The sequence below is a fragment of the Parasteatoda tepidariorum genome, chromosome 1 (genome assembly GCF_982258835.1).
Source record: "Parasteatoda tepidariorum strain Cologne lab strain chromosome 1, Ptep-v5.0, whole genome shotgun sequence".
NCBI lineage: Eukaryota > Metazoa > Arthropoda > Arachnida > Araneae > Theridiidae > Parasteatoda > Parasteatoda tepidariorum.
The window spans coordinates 112,910,198-112,923,729 of NC_141755.1; the positions used below are offsets into that span (position 1 = coordinate 112,910,198).

At 31.9% G+C, this 13,532-nt stretch overlaps 2 protein-coding genes across 2 annotated transcripts; both read left to right on the forward strand.

Annotated features, from left to right (window-relative positions):
- Nucleotides 1-10,433: 10,433 nt before the first annotated feature.
- Nucleotides 10,434-11,312, forward strand: LOC147816729 (uncharacterized). Its single transcript, XM_087157268.1, has one exon. It carries the CDS (start codon nucleotides 10,434-10,436, stop codon nucleotides 11,310-11,312), a length of 879 nt encoding a protein of 292 aa, XP_087013394.1.
- Nucleotides 11,313-11,403: 91 nt separating this feature from the next.
- LOC147816730 (uncharacterized) lies at nucleotides 11,404-12,366 on the forward strand. The gene has a single exon (XM_087157274.1). It carries the CDS (start codon nucleotides 11,404-11,406, stop codon nucleotides 12,364-12,366), a length of 963 nt encoding a protein of 320 aa, XP_087013400.1.
- Nucleotides 12,367-13,532: the final 1,166 nt, after the last annotated feature.

Below are 13,532 nucleotides of genomic sequence, written 5' to 3' on the forward strand. Positions count from 1 at the left end.
TTATTATGAATTGCAAAATGCGAAAAAGGAAATAATACGTGTGTTTTTCCCCTACAATGTAGGAGAATATTGCCCATAATATTAGAATAAAAAAATATTACATATTCAATTTTAAAAAAAATTTTTTCCTTTGATCTCAAAGGTTTTTTTTTTGAAGTTGACGCTTCTATTCCTTTAAATTAATAATATTTACATTTGTTATTTTAAAATTATCTTTCAGAAAGATATTAGTATTAGAGAGAAATGTCGAAGAAAGCACGAAAAATTCTGCCACAGGGGGACACAGCACTGTTGAGTGGTGGTACACTGTGATTTCTCTGAAAAGATTAATTTTTGACTTCGAAAAGTATTCGACATAAGATTTTGACAAGAAAATTTTCGACATATGAATTCAAATTCATATTAGATGAATATGTAATGCTAAGGGGAAAAATAATTTTTGACATACAAGGATTTTCGAAATATCACAGTATGTATCCACAACAGCTTTGTGGACGAAATAATAATTTCAATTTCATATGATGCAACAAAATTTGCTTCTGCAAAGAGTAAATTAACAAATAAGGAACATGGATATTAATTTTTAATTATACATTGAAAATTTAGGATAGCTGCAAACAATTAGGAAACAAAAAAAATCAATTATTTTGAAAAGGATCATACATTTCCATTCTGTCTTATTCTTAATCATAAAATATAGTATACTCTTGATATTTCGAAAACCCTTGTATGTCAAAAATTATTTTTCAAGGTCCTAGGTGAAAATGTTGCATAATTAACTGTAGTTACTGTAACTGTACATTAACTGTAGTTGAACAGCCGACCCAATTTTTTTGGGTGTACGACTACTAATGTTCAAGTACGTAGCCTTGTAATTTTGAACCCAGTCCAGAAGACAAGGGAACTCCTGGTTCAAGTATTGAGAGAAATTTGCCTTCGTGGAGGACTTTTTGATGGAACTGACCCGCATTTGCGTTACATGGAGAGGAAGACCACGAAAACCTTCCACGGTTAGCCCGACAAAAAGGGAACTCTAACCCATGATCCGTCAACCACTGTGGATATTTTACATCAGCACTGTGGTAGGTGCAAGCTGGATGCGGAATTCGTATCGACCAGACATCGCTGGGATTCGAACCCAGTTTGCCTTTTAGGAGAAAATGTTTGTAGTTATCATTTCCAGTAATTCGGTAAAGACTGAGTGTTTAATTGGATTGCGCATTGTATCTTCCAAGCCAACTCTAAAATGTAGTCGATAGTTCAGGTGCAGGTTTTGCAATCTGTTTTTTAACATCCTGCAACATAAAGAATAAATTTTTAAAGCCCCCTTACATCGCTTAGTTCTGTACGCCAAATCGTACCGTATTACCCCTAAAACCGTATAATGAGTAAAAAGCAATTTTCTCTTTTTAAAATATGTGTGTTTAATTCTTCTATTAAATAATTAATTTTCAAGATATTTGGATCAACTGAGAGTTTTAAGACAACGCATTACATTCTTATTTCTGAATAAATAATCCTAAACAAAAAGTTTCTCTCAATCCTGTACAATTTTACCAAAATGTTATATGAACTATCAGAAGTTTAATAGACAAACAAAGAAAGTTTTTTTTTTCAAAAGGTGAATATTTATAATGTACTTGGACTATAGTAAAATAAACAAAAATGAGCAAGAAAGAAAAATCTGTTATAGGTAGACTTGTTTGTATTGTAAATCACTGATTCAGAAACTAGATATAGAAATGGATATTAAAATATTTTAAGTCGTTCCAAGTTCAATAGATGTAAATACAAAACTAGTCCTTAGTTTCAAGTCTATAATGGTCTAATATATTTCTAGACAATGGTCTTAGAATGACTTTCGATATCGGACTGAGATTGGGGTGTTTAGTGTAAGTTTTGTATTAATAGATCCTAGAATGGCTTTATATTCCAGTCAAATATTTATTTTTATGTAGGACTTTTATAGTTTTGCAATATAGAGCGACTATTGGGGTGTCTGAAGGATTTAATATTGGTCCTTTACATGTAATGAAGAATAATGGTACTGCAGACACGAGAGTGGTTGCATAGAATATTTTTTCCTTTTCCATATAATGAATAGTTCGTTAAAATAAAAGAAATAATTTCCCGGAACAGTTCGAATGAGCTTTCACAAAAATGGGAAATTTTCGTTTCAAAAGTAAATCAGGGATAGAGCATTCGCCTTCCAATGAGGTGAACCGGGTTCGAATCCCAGCAATGGCTGTTCGATATCAATTCCGCTTGCACCGATCACAGTGCTGACGTAATGTATCCTCAGTGGTAGACGAATCACAACTTCGAGTCCCCTGCCAGGCTAACCCTCTGAGGTTTCTCTCTCCATGTAACGCAAATGCGGGTCAGTTCCATCAAAAAGTCCTCCACGAAGGCAAATTTCTCTCAATACTTGAACCAGGAGTTCCCTTGTCTTCTGGACTGGGTTCAAAATTACAAGGCTACGTACTTGAACATTAGTAGTCGTAAACTCAAAAAAATTGGGCCGGCTGTTCAACTACAGTTATAAAATTATGAAACATTTTCACCTAGGACCTTAGTGTCTCAGGGATAGAGCATTCGCCTTCCAATGAGGTGAACCGGGTTCGAATCCCAGCAATGGCTGTTCGATATCAATTCCACTTGCACCGATCACTGTGCTGACGTAATGTATCCTCAGTGGTTGACGGATCATGGGTTAGAGTTCCCTTTTTGTCGGGCTAACCGTGGAAGGTTTTCGTGGACTTTCTCTCCATGTAACGCAAATGCGGGTCAGTTCCATCAAAAAATCCTCAGAGAAGGCAAATTTCTCTCAATACTTGAACCAGGAGTTCCCTTGTCTTCTGGACTGGGTTCAAAATTACAAGGCTACGTACTTGAACATTAGTAGTCGTAAACCCAAAAAAATTGGGTCGGCTGTTCAACTACAGTTATAAAATTATGAAACATTTTCACCTAGGACCTTAGTGTCTCAGGGATAGAGCATTCGCCTTCCAATGAGGTGAACCGGGTTCGAATCCCAGCAATGGCTGTTCGATATCAATTCCGCTTGCACCGATCACAGTGCTGACGTAATGTATCCTCAGTGGTAGACGAATCACAAGTTAGAGTCCCCTGTCAGGCTAACCCTTTGAGGTTTCTCTCTCCATGTAACGCAAATGCGGGTCAGTTCCATCAAAAAGTCCTCCACGAAGGCAAATATCTCCCAATACTTGAACCAGGAGTTCCCTTGAAGAAAGGAGGAAAATTGAAATTCCAGGAGAAAAAATTGGAACCCCACCTATCTAGGAGGCTTTGGTCGTACCGAGTGCGAAGTGGCATAAAATATCCTCAGTGGTAGAGGTATCATGGTTTAGTTCCCTGACCGGCTCAATACTGGCAAAATAATGGCCCTTTAAAACTTCGTTGAGCCAAGATTGATGAATATTGGCCCAATGAGTTCCCAAGTTGCTCATTTATTTTACATTAATGTGTATAATACAATCTTTAAAAATTTTAGCATTAATAGATTTTGATTAATAGACATATTTAAATGTATTCCATTATCAGTTACTAGTTCATGTAGGAAAAAAAAATTAATGAATGTATTGATTTTTTACTCCTTTGTTTTGCAGGAAAATACTTTTCTCTTATTTATTATTGTGAAAATTTTATGTCTTTAGCATAGTTCTTACAAACTATCTGACGTAATCAAAATTTCATGTGCTATATGAATTTTATTTGTAATTAATTTTATATAGTATCTATAAAAACTAATTAATAGTTTTTCACTATAGTTCTTGAAAAATATTTCAAAAAAGTAACTAAGTGATCTGAAATTGCTCTTAAAGTGTCATATTTGTAAGATAAATTATGAATCCCAATACAAATTGTGCCAATTTCAAAGTTATAAATATATAAAACTGTCACTTTAAAAGCTATAAATGTTTTCTAAGTTACAATAAATGTTTAAAATGAAGAATTTTATCACGAGCAAATTTGAGCCTGAATCATTGTCTCAACTCTTTATTTCATGAATAAAATGTTCTTGTGGTAAAGTGCATTGATTATTATATTTATTCAAGACAATGTTTTTATTAGTTTAAAAATATTTCTTTAGTGATGTTTAATCTCTTAACTTAAAGAAAATATATATTTTTTATAGGTAAAGTATTTATGGAACTACAGTTGTGCGTATAATTTATTGGCAATTGAAAATTTCGTCTCCGGTGTTCTTAAATACCACTAATCTACATGGGAAACTCAAGCATCAGTACTGAAACACCACCAAGTATTTATAAAACGATTTTAATAAAAATAATTTTCCTTCTTAAGAGTGTAAAAGGATTCTCTCCAAATATCCTCCTGAACATTTCCAAAAATGGAATTTTCTTTTCTGCTTTTAGATTTTTATTTCATGAGCAGATGCTTATTTTTCAAATGAAAATGTTTATATTTTACTTTACAGTTAAAAATCTAAAAGATAAATTTCGAAAAGTTAATAATTTTGCAGTTGATTCACAACCATGACTAACTTTGCATCTTGGTGATGATCAACAATTTCTAGCATTGATTGGAGACTATAGTTCTGGGAGTTTAATGATAAAGTGCTTCTTATCTGTGAAGTCTGATTTGCGACCCATATATTGTTATGTTGTTAATTTGCTTATTTTTAATGAAATTACGTAAAAAAATTGTTTGCCTTTCTTTTTCCTCCGTCGCATACTGTAAATGCTTTCTTTTCTGTCTTGTGTAGTCTGTATTGCTTCTTGTTTTGCATCTGATACATACCGTTCTATAATTTACTGTTCTTAAAATAGGAATGACTTAATATGGAAGCGACGCTTACTCCATATTTCAATGTGTGGATTCAGAGCACAATTCAAATAAGCCTTCATTTAGTCTATTTGAATAACTATTGTATTTCATTTTCAGTTTATTTCCCTAATGTTTAATTTTTTTGTAAACATTTCATATGCTTTCATTTTTTTTTTTGTTGAAAATTGGAACTTTTTTAAAGTTACATTTTGATTTTACTCTACTTTTTCATCCATTGATGAAGGAAGTTTCTCTTTTCAATCCACTTCGCCTCTTTCTTCCTACTGTTTCCAAATTTTACAGAAATGTGTGTTCAATGTGACTACACGAATATTTTAATTTTTCAAGTTTTTTATGGCATAGAATTGCTGTTAAAAGTATGTTATTGTAAATAAATGTTTTATTTAAATACTTAAATTTTTTAATCATTCCATTTTGTCTAAAAAATTTTAAATTTTAACAGTTTTTTCTTGATTTATTTTGTTTTAACACTTAATTATGACGCCTTTTTTTACCAACTTTGTTAACTGAGTTAACTTTGTTACATAAAAAAATTAATACTGGTTTTGTTATATTTCCAATGTTTAATGCATTTATAACTCTTTTGCTAATTTGACATGGAACTTTTTCTTTAAAAAAAAGGATAGAGAGAGAGAGAAAGAAAGAAATCAGATATTAATATAACCATTCAAATAAGTGCACTGATTGTTCTACAATGTTTTAAGTGCATATTGAACTTTAAAAACATTTTCTTATGGGGAAAATTAAATATTTAGTCCGTTTTTCTTACCAATATTGCTTGAAGAAAATTTTATTAGTTCTCATTTCGTGTTTGAACATGAAATTATCAACACGCATTTTCTATAAAAGTTAAAATTTATTAAAAATGTTATTCAGAAAGATGTCCAACACATTTGTAACTAAAAGAGTTATTATTTTTTGTTTTAATGTTTGAAATCAACTATTTTAGCATCTAAAATAATTATAAATATATTTCTTTCTCTTTGATAAATTTTGTTCCTCTTGGAAAGAACGATAAAAGGATTAACTGATATCATAAATGCTTATAATTTTATTTTCAGATTTTATATGGCAAAAATAAATAAATAAAATGTCATGAATTTTGATTAATTTTGTCATGAAATTTCTTCAGAAAATTACTTTTAAGTAAAGTAAAAGTTTAAGAAAAATTCTTTTATGGTGTTTTCGGTTTTTAGATCAATCTTTAAGATCAGAAGATTTTTTTTCAAGAAAAAGATCAAAAGAATTTTTACTGTAAAAATGTATTTTAAAAGTATTGATTCAATAATTTTATTTCAGACTTGAATTTCACCTCCATATCTTTTCCCCTCTTCCTAGATTGTATTTTTAATTTTTGTTACTTGTTCATTTCCTTAATTATAGATAACAATCTGAGCTAATGTTTGTTTATTGTATAAAAATTGGAAAATACCACAAAGGCAATCAATAAGTATTTGAGAAACTCGTTCAATATTGATAATTCTATACATGAATCGCAATTTTTGAAATATATTTCGTGCATATTATTACATATTTGCTCAAATAAATTATTTCTTTTTTTAGTGTGGAGGTACTAAAGAAACATATATTGGATACTAAAAATTATCAGTTGAAGAATGAAGCAGTTCAGTCGATGACTTTACATCCAAGCTGGAGAATAAAAGGTATTTGTTGTGCTTGTATTTGTCATATAAATTATCTTGCAATCATTTTAGTACTTCATTTAAATAAATATTGAGTACTTAATTCAATGAATATTTACTAAACTAAAATACTAAAAATATGCATTCAAATTATTAGTACTAATTCAAAAACATGCGAAATATTGTTTTTAAAGTACATATAAATGTTTCAATAAACAAAACTAGTATGCAAAAAAAAAAAATAGCAAACAAAGTTAGCATTAAGCTAAAATAAAAATATTCTCAAACAAATATGCTAAAAATATTAATAGTAAACCTTTTAATTCAAAGAAATCCAAAACCTACAGTTCAGAAACAGTTAATTTTTCACTGAGAAATATAATTGTCTCTGTTTGCATTAAGAGCCAGTGATTTAACTTACATTTTGAGTTTTTAGTTTGACAAGATCTTAAATAAGCAACCAAAAAGCAGTAATTCAATAATTGCATTTTAATTTTTTTAATGAAGTGTGTCTTCGAAGAAGTTTAATTTCAAATGTATATTAATGTAAATTTAATAATTCATTAATGTGCTATTTAAATAAATAATCCAACATCTTAAAATACATGTAAGGAATCTTTATACCTAGTGCTAATTAATATATAATTCTATTTCTCAATTAATATACTTCTTTAGGGCTTTGACATAGACAGGTGAGTTTTCTCACTTAATTCAACAAAGGCTAATCCTTTGTAGTAAACAGTCTTCCAGTTAATGTCCTTGAAACCAGTTGTTCCAAATTTTTTTCTGACTGCAGTATCCTAAATGATTAACCTACTTTTGGCATAATGCTGAATTTAAGTTCATTGTCAATTAAAAACCTAATCAAAGAAACACTATTAATATCTTGAAATTTTAAGATTAAATTTTTTCATCCTTTTATATATAATATTTTTTAAAATTAGATTTTATGCTTAGACATTTGAATTCGCAGCTCTGCACTGTTGGAAATTTCTTGGAAAAGATGGTTAAATAACAATTTATTTCATTGTTATTTCACCATATTCAAACAAAACAGTCAAATCACCATAAATAATATGGTAATCAAACTGTTAACTGTGAAAAAAATCGTTAATTGACTGCTTTCACATAATATGGTCAAACAACCAGAATTTTATCGTACCAACTAAGCCAACCTACACTGTTAGAAATTTCTGAGAAAAATAGTTATAGAAAAATAGTTTCGATTATAATAGAGAAAAATAGCGATTCTTCTATTAAGTTGCTTACCGAAAGATTTGGTAGGCAAGATTTAATTATTAGTAGTCATATGAATAAACTTTTATCAATTAATTCTGTAAGAAATTCATATGATATTAAAGCTCTACGTAAGTTCTATGATGAATGTGAAGTCCACATTCGCAGTTTGCAATCAATGAATGCAACAAAAGTTATGGTAATTTACTCTGTCCTGTTATTTTACAAAAGCTACCAGAGGATATAAATTTAGATTATAATAAAAATAGAAAATCAAGTGTAGATTTTGACATTGATGAACTCATTTCATTTATTAGAAAAGAGGTAGAATGTAGAGAAGCCTCACATGTGTTGTCTAATAGTTCTAAAAAACAAAGTGTTCATTTTGAAACACAGCAACGATCGGAGAGCCATAGTAAACGTAATTATAATCGAAAGTTCTCATCTTCCTCAGCATTAGTTTCGGCATTTAACAACATATTTTGTTTGTTTTGTAATTCCAAAAATCACGAATCGAAAGATTGTTCTCTGACCATCGAAGAAAAAAAACAAACGCTGAAAGATCAATTTCGCTGTTTCCGGTGCTTAAAGAAATACCACACATCCAAAAAATGTTGGAATAAATGTATTTGCACATTATGTAAGAAACCGCATAGCGAATTAATTTGTGATAAATCAACAATAAATAATGAGTCGAAAGAGAAAAACGATACTTTGGCATCCGTTACAGCTTCATGTGTTTCGAAACGAAAACAAAATGAAATGATCTATTTACAGACTTCTTTAGCGTATTTGATTTATGGTAATGTAAAGAAGTTGGTTAGAATTTTATTTGACTCTGGTAGCCATCGCAGTTTTTTGAAACGGGATATTTGTAATGAGTTGAACCTCAGGACCATTAAAACTGAACGGTTGCATGTTTTCGGTTTTGGAGAAAAAATTTTCAAGGGGTGTTCTTATGATTTAGTGAAAGTGAATCTTCAGAACAAAAACGATAAAAAATTAAATGTGTGCATTGAAGCATTTGTAGTAGAAAAAATAACGTGTGGGAAAATAGCAGCACCCCATGAGAGAATTAAACAATTAGCAAGGAAAAATAATATTTTCCTTTCGGATACCGGAGAAATTGCTGATATAGACATTTTGATCGGCGCTGAATTCCTACATGACGTAATCTTTGATACGTCTTTGAGGCTGGGAAAAGGACTCGTTGCAACCGATAGTTTATTTGGTTTTGTGGTTCAAGGGAGATTCATGAATAATTGCCAATTAAGTAGGATTGTAAACAATACTATAATATCTGATGTTGATTATTCTTTGTTTTGGAACCTTGAAGGATTAGGAATAAATACTATGAACGAAGAAAATGTTGATAATAAAAGTGAATTGTTAAAAAGGTTTTAATTCTGATTTGCATTTTGAAAATAATAGGTATAGTGTACGACTTCTCTGGAGACCAAATACAAAATATTTGTTAAATGATAACTTTGAGCTGGCTTCAGAGAGGTTTGACAAATTAAAGAGGAGAATTAAAAATGATAAATCCTTGTTTGAAGAATATAAAAAAGTTATAAAAACTTACGAAAATGAAGGGATAATTCAGAAAGTTAAAAACACTGATCCCCAAAATTATAAACAATGTTATTTACCTCATAGGGTGGTTATAAGAAACGATAAACTAACTAGGAAATTAAGGATTGTATTTGACGGTTCCGTACATAAAGAAAATGAATTGTCTCTAAACGGCCAAATTTATACCTAGATATATATGAACTTATGCTAGCGTTTCGGGAAAACAAGATTACTTTTATAGGGGACGTTCAACAAGCTTTCTTACAAATAGGGATTAATGTAGAAGATCGAGATGTCACAAGATTTCTTTAGTCAGATGACCCCGATAATGATTCGTCTACAGTAATTTATAGATTTTGTCGCGTACTATTTGGTGTCAACTGTAGCCCTTTTCTCTTAGCGGCAACTATTAAAGAGCACATTAAAAAGTTTGCAAAATCAAAGCCTCTTGCGTATGAATTACTTAATGAAAGGGTATATGTCGATGACGTAATAGGGGGGAGTGACAGTACAGATACAGCATTTCAAATGAGTTCGGATTGTGTTGAAATATTTCGGGATGCGGGCATGGTATTGAGAAAGTTTCAAACAAATGATAAAAAATTACGTGAATTATGGAAGAATGCAGGAATAGATGTTCAGAATGAAAAGGAATCGTTAGGTCAATCAGGCTTTCCATTTAAAGTTTTGGGAGTTTGTTGGGATCCTAAAAAAGATGTATTTTACTTTGAGTCCAAATATCTGTTAAAATTGATAGACACAGGGCAAATAACAAAACGATTTATTTTGAAAATCATTGGGCGTATTTTTGATCCAGTAGGATTTTTGGGACCCTTTACAATGCTTCTAAAATCTCTAGTTCAAAGCATTTGGAAAAGCGGATTGGAGTGGGATCAAGAGCTACCCTTAGATATGGAAAATCAGTGGCGCGAAATATGTAAACAATTCGGTGAACTTAATGATTTGAAAATACCGCGTTATTATTTTTTCGAAGCAGGTAACAAAGAAATTATAAGTTCACAGTTACATATCTTCTCTGACGCCAGCTTAAAGGGTTTTAGTACAGTTGCATATATCAGATCAGAAACTAGTGATGGGCATATTTCTACATGTTTTGTTTCAGCTAAAAGTAGAATTGCGCCCCTCAAAATGATTACATTACCAAGACTTGAGCTAAAAGGTGCTCCCCTCTCTGTTAGATTATTTCGAACTATTACTAGAGCCATAAAAATTCCTTGTGACAGTTTCTTTTGTTGCGATTCCTCTATTGTGTGTTGTTGGATAAAAACTCCTGCCATTCGTTTTAAACAATTTGTGCGAAACCGATTGGAAGAAATTCAAGAGATTACTCAACCTAAGGACTGGTTCCACTGCCCCGGAATTGACAATCCTGCCGATCTTATTAGTAGAGGTGCTTCTATGAGTATATTGAAGAATTCCGACATTTGCTGGAAGGGGCCACCTTGGTTGTCCCTTCCGACCGAAATGTGGCCAGAATTGAAACTCTTCAAAGAAAATGATGAACAAATTGAGTATCGTAAAAATGAAATCACAGTTATGAAATGTGTAGATGGTGAAGAACTTGAGTTGATAAATATCGCTAACTTTAGCAACCTCGAAAAAGTTGTTAGAATCATAGCGTGGGTAGTGCGATATTTGAACTGTTTAAAGAAAGTTAAGCCGAATATGGCCATTTTGACTGCAGAAGAGCTCCGAAATTCTGAAGATATACTAGTTAAGCTTACTCAAGCAAAATTCTTTGAAAGTGAAATACGAACTCTCCAATCTAGTTTGCCTATTCCAGCTTCTTCTACTATTTTCAATTTAGCTCCTTATCTTGATGAAAAAGGTATCCTGAGAATCACGGGAAGATTGGACGAAGGAGATTGTTCTTTTGATGAGAAAAAGCCTATAATCATACCAAGACAGTCTAAATTTACAGAGTTGCTTGTTAAGCGAGAACACGAAAATGTATTTCATTCTGGAGTAGAGAGCACTCTAGTACAAAGAGAGCACTCTAGTACATAGATTTTGGGTGCCTAAAGGAAGACAATTAGTAAAAAAGGTTGTCTCGAAATGTTTGATTTGTCGCAGATACACAGCCAAGCCTTCTACCCAAATGACTGGACAGCTTCCAAAAGATCGAATTAGTGAAACTCCTGCTTTTACCGTATGCGGAATTGATTTTGCCGGACCAATCTACATCAAGGGTGAAAATGGAATAAAGAAATCATATATAGCTTTGTTCACATGTGCAGTCACGAGAGCAATACATCTTGAATTAGTCACAGACATGTCTACTTCAAATTTTCTGCTCGCATTCAAAAGATTTCTCTCTAGAAGAGGTGGTTGTCATACAATCTACTCCGACAACGCCAAGACTTTTAAATGTACCGATAAAGAGCTTCAAAGATTATTTGATATTTTGGAAAATTCCGAGTTCAAAAACTTTCTTGCTGCTAAAAGAATATCCTGGAAATTCATCGTCCAACTTGCCCCTTGGTGGGGAGGATTTTATGAAAGATTGGTAAAAAGTGTCAAAGAGCCTCTAAAGAAAATACTTCGAAAAGCTCTCTTAAATTTTGAAGAGATGACCACTATATTGACTGAAATCGAAACCATCGTTAATCTTCGACCCTTGTCCTACGTCACTAACGAAATTGGTGAACCGGAAATTCTTACCCCATCACAATTTTTAACCCCTGGTAAAGAAAAGGCAGATTATCCAGCCCATTTCATAGAAACCATCCATAGAGAATCCACCAAAAAGATTCTTATAAAAAGAAAAGAATACCAAGCTACATTATTGGCTAATTTATGGAAGTGCTGGAAGGAGCGCTATTTGTTTAATTTGAGATCTGCACACAACTTTACTTCTCCTAACCTAACAAAATGTTTGAAAGTGGGAGATGTGGTTTTGATGGAGGGCACCACAAAATCAAAACTATTATGGGACATAGGTATTATAACTAAAGTATTTCAAGGGCGTGATGGACTTGTAAGATCTCGCCTTATTCGCAAATCCAACGGCGAATATAAACGCCCAGTACAACCTATTTATCCTTTAGTACTCAATGACTGAAATGAACAATGATAAACTTTAATAGTTTATGTTTTTTTTATATTTTCTTTCAAGTGAATATTTGCATCTCATTTCAAATTTATTTGCATTTAAATGTTATTTTTTTAAATATGTTTATGTTATTTTTTGTCTAATTTTTATGTTTGAAATTTTGGTAAACTCAGAGGAGTTCAAGTGGGGAGTGTTGAGGATTCATGATACCAGATGGCGCTGAGCGCAAACAATTTTTTTATTATTTTTTCTTCACTTCTTAAGTTTCAGTTTGGATTTAACCACTGAACCACAATGAAATAAAATCCTTTTAAATATTACAATTTGTGTAATTATTGTTGAATTCGAATTACTTTATTATGTTCTAACACCAATCTAAACCAGACCCCGTAAATAGTCCTCTGGCTTTTGCTGGAAACTCGTGACATATAATCTGCAAAATAGAGTGTTTTATGTAAATTATTAAGCCGACCGGCCTGTGTAGGAGTTAGGGAACTGCCCTTGCATCAGAAAGGTTCTGGGTTCGAATCCCGAGCAAGGCATGGATGTTCTTTTCTTATCTGTCCTTACTGTGGGAGCAACGTTGGCCCACCTAATATGGTACCCCTGAAAGAGTGGCCAACAAATCTGCCCTTCACGTGCCTGTATGACCTAGTTCATTATCCAGGTGGGCATTGAAAAAAAAATGTAAATTATTAAGTCCCTTGTAAATTATTAGAAGAAATAGCCCGCCTGAAAGGATGCTTGACTAAACTATTTGATTGAGAGTAGCAACATTTTATCTGATAGACAGTGAAAATGCCGTGATACACTAGAGAGGGAGAAGAGAATTAAAATTAGCCAGATTTTCATCAGTTCTAACCAAACACATCAATTAATGTCGTTGATGATTTTCGATTATAACTCTAAGGCCACACATATGAGAACTATCGAAAGACAACTGTAATCAATGAAGTGCTAAAATGTGCAATTATAACGGTTGTACGCTTTCTGATGCGTACATTTTTGCAGGAAACAAAATCTATGGATGAATTGAAATAAATATAATAAAAATCCTTTTCTGCAATACCTTGTATGGCATTTTATGATAAAAATGTCTTAGTTTAACGTTTGTCACGTTTGTTTTCTTAGAAAATTTTGTTAGTGTTTACTAAGGAGTAAGAGAGATCGGAAAA

What these genes read in the sequence shown, in the direction of transcription:
- LOC147816729 (XM_087157268.1), top strand. Translation starts at nt 10,434, where the DNA reads ATGATTACATTACCAAGACTTGAGCTAAAAGGTGCTCCCCTCTCTGTT.
- LOC147816730 (XM_087157274.1), top strand. Translation starts at nt 11,404, where the DNA reads ATGACTGGACAGCTTCCAAAAGATCGAATTAGTGAAACTCCTGCTTTT.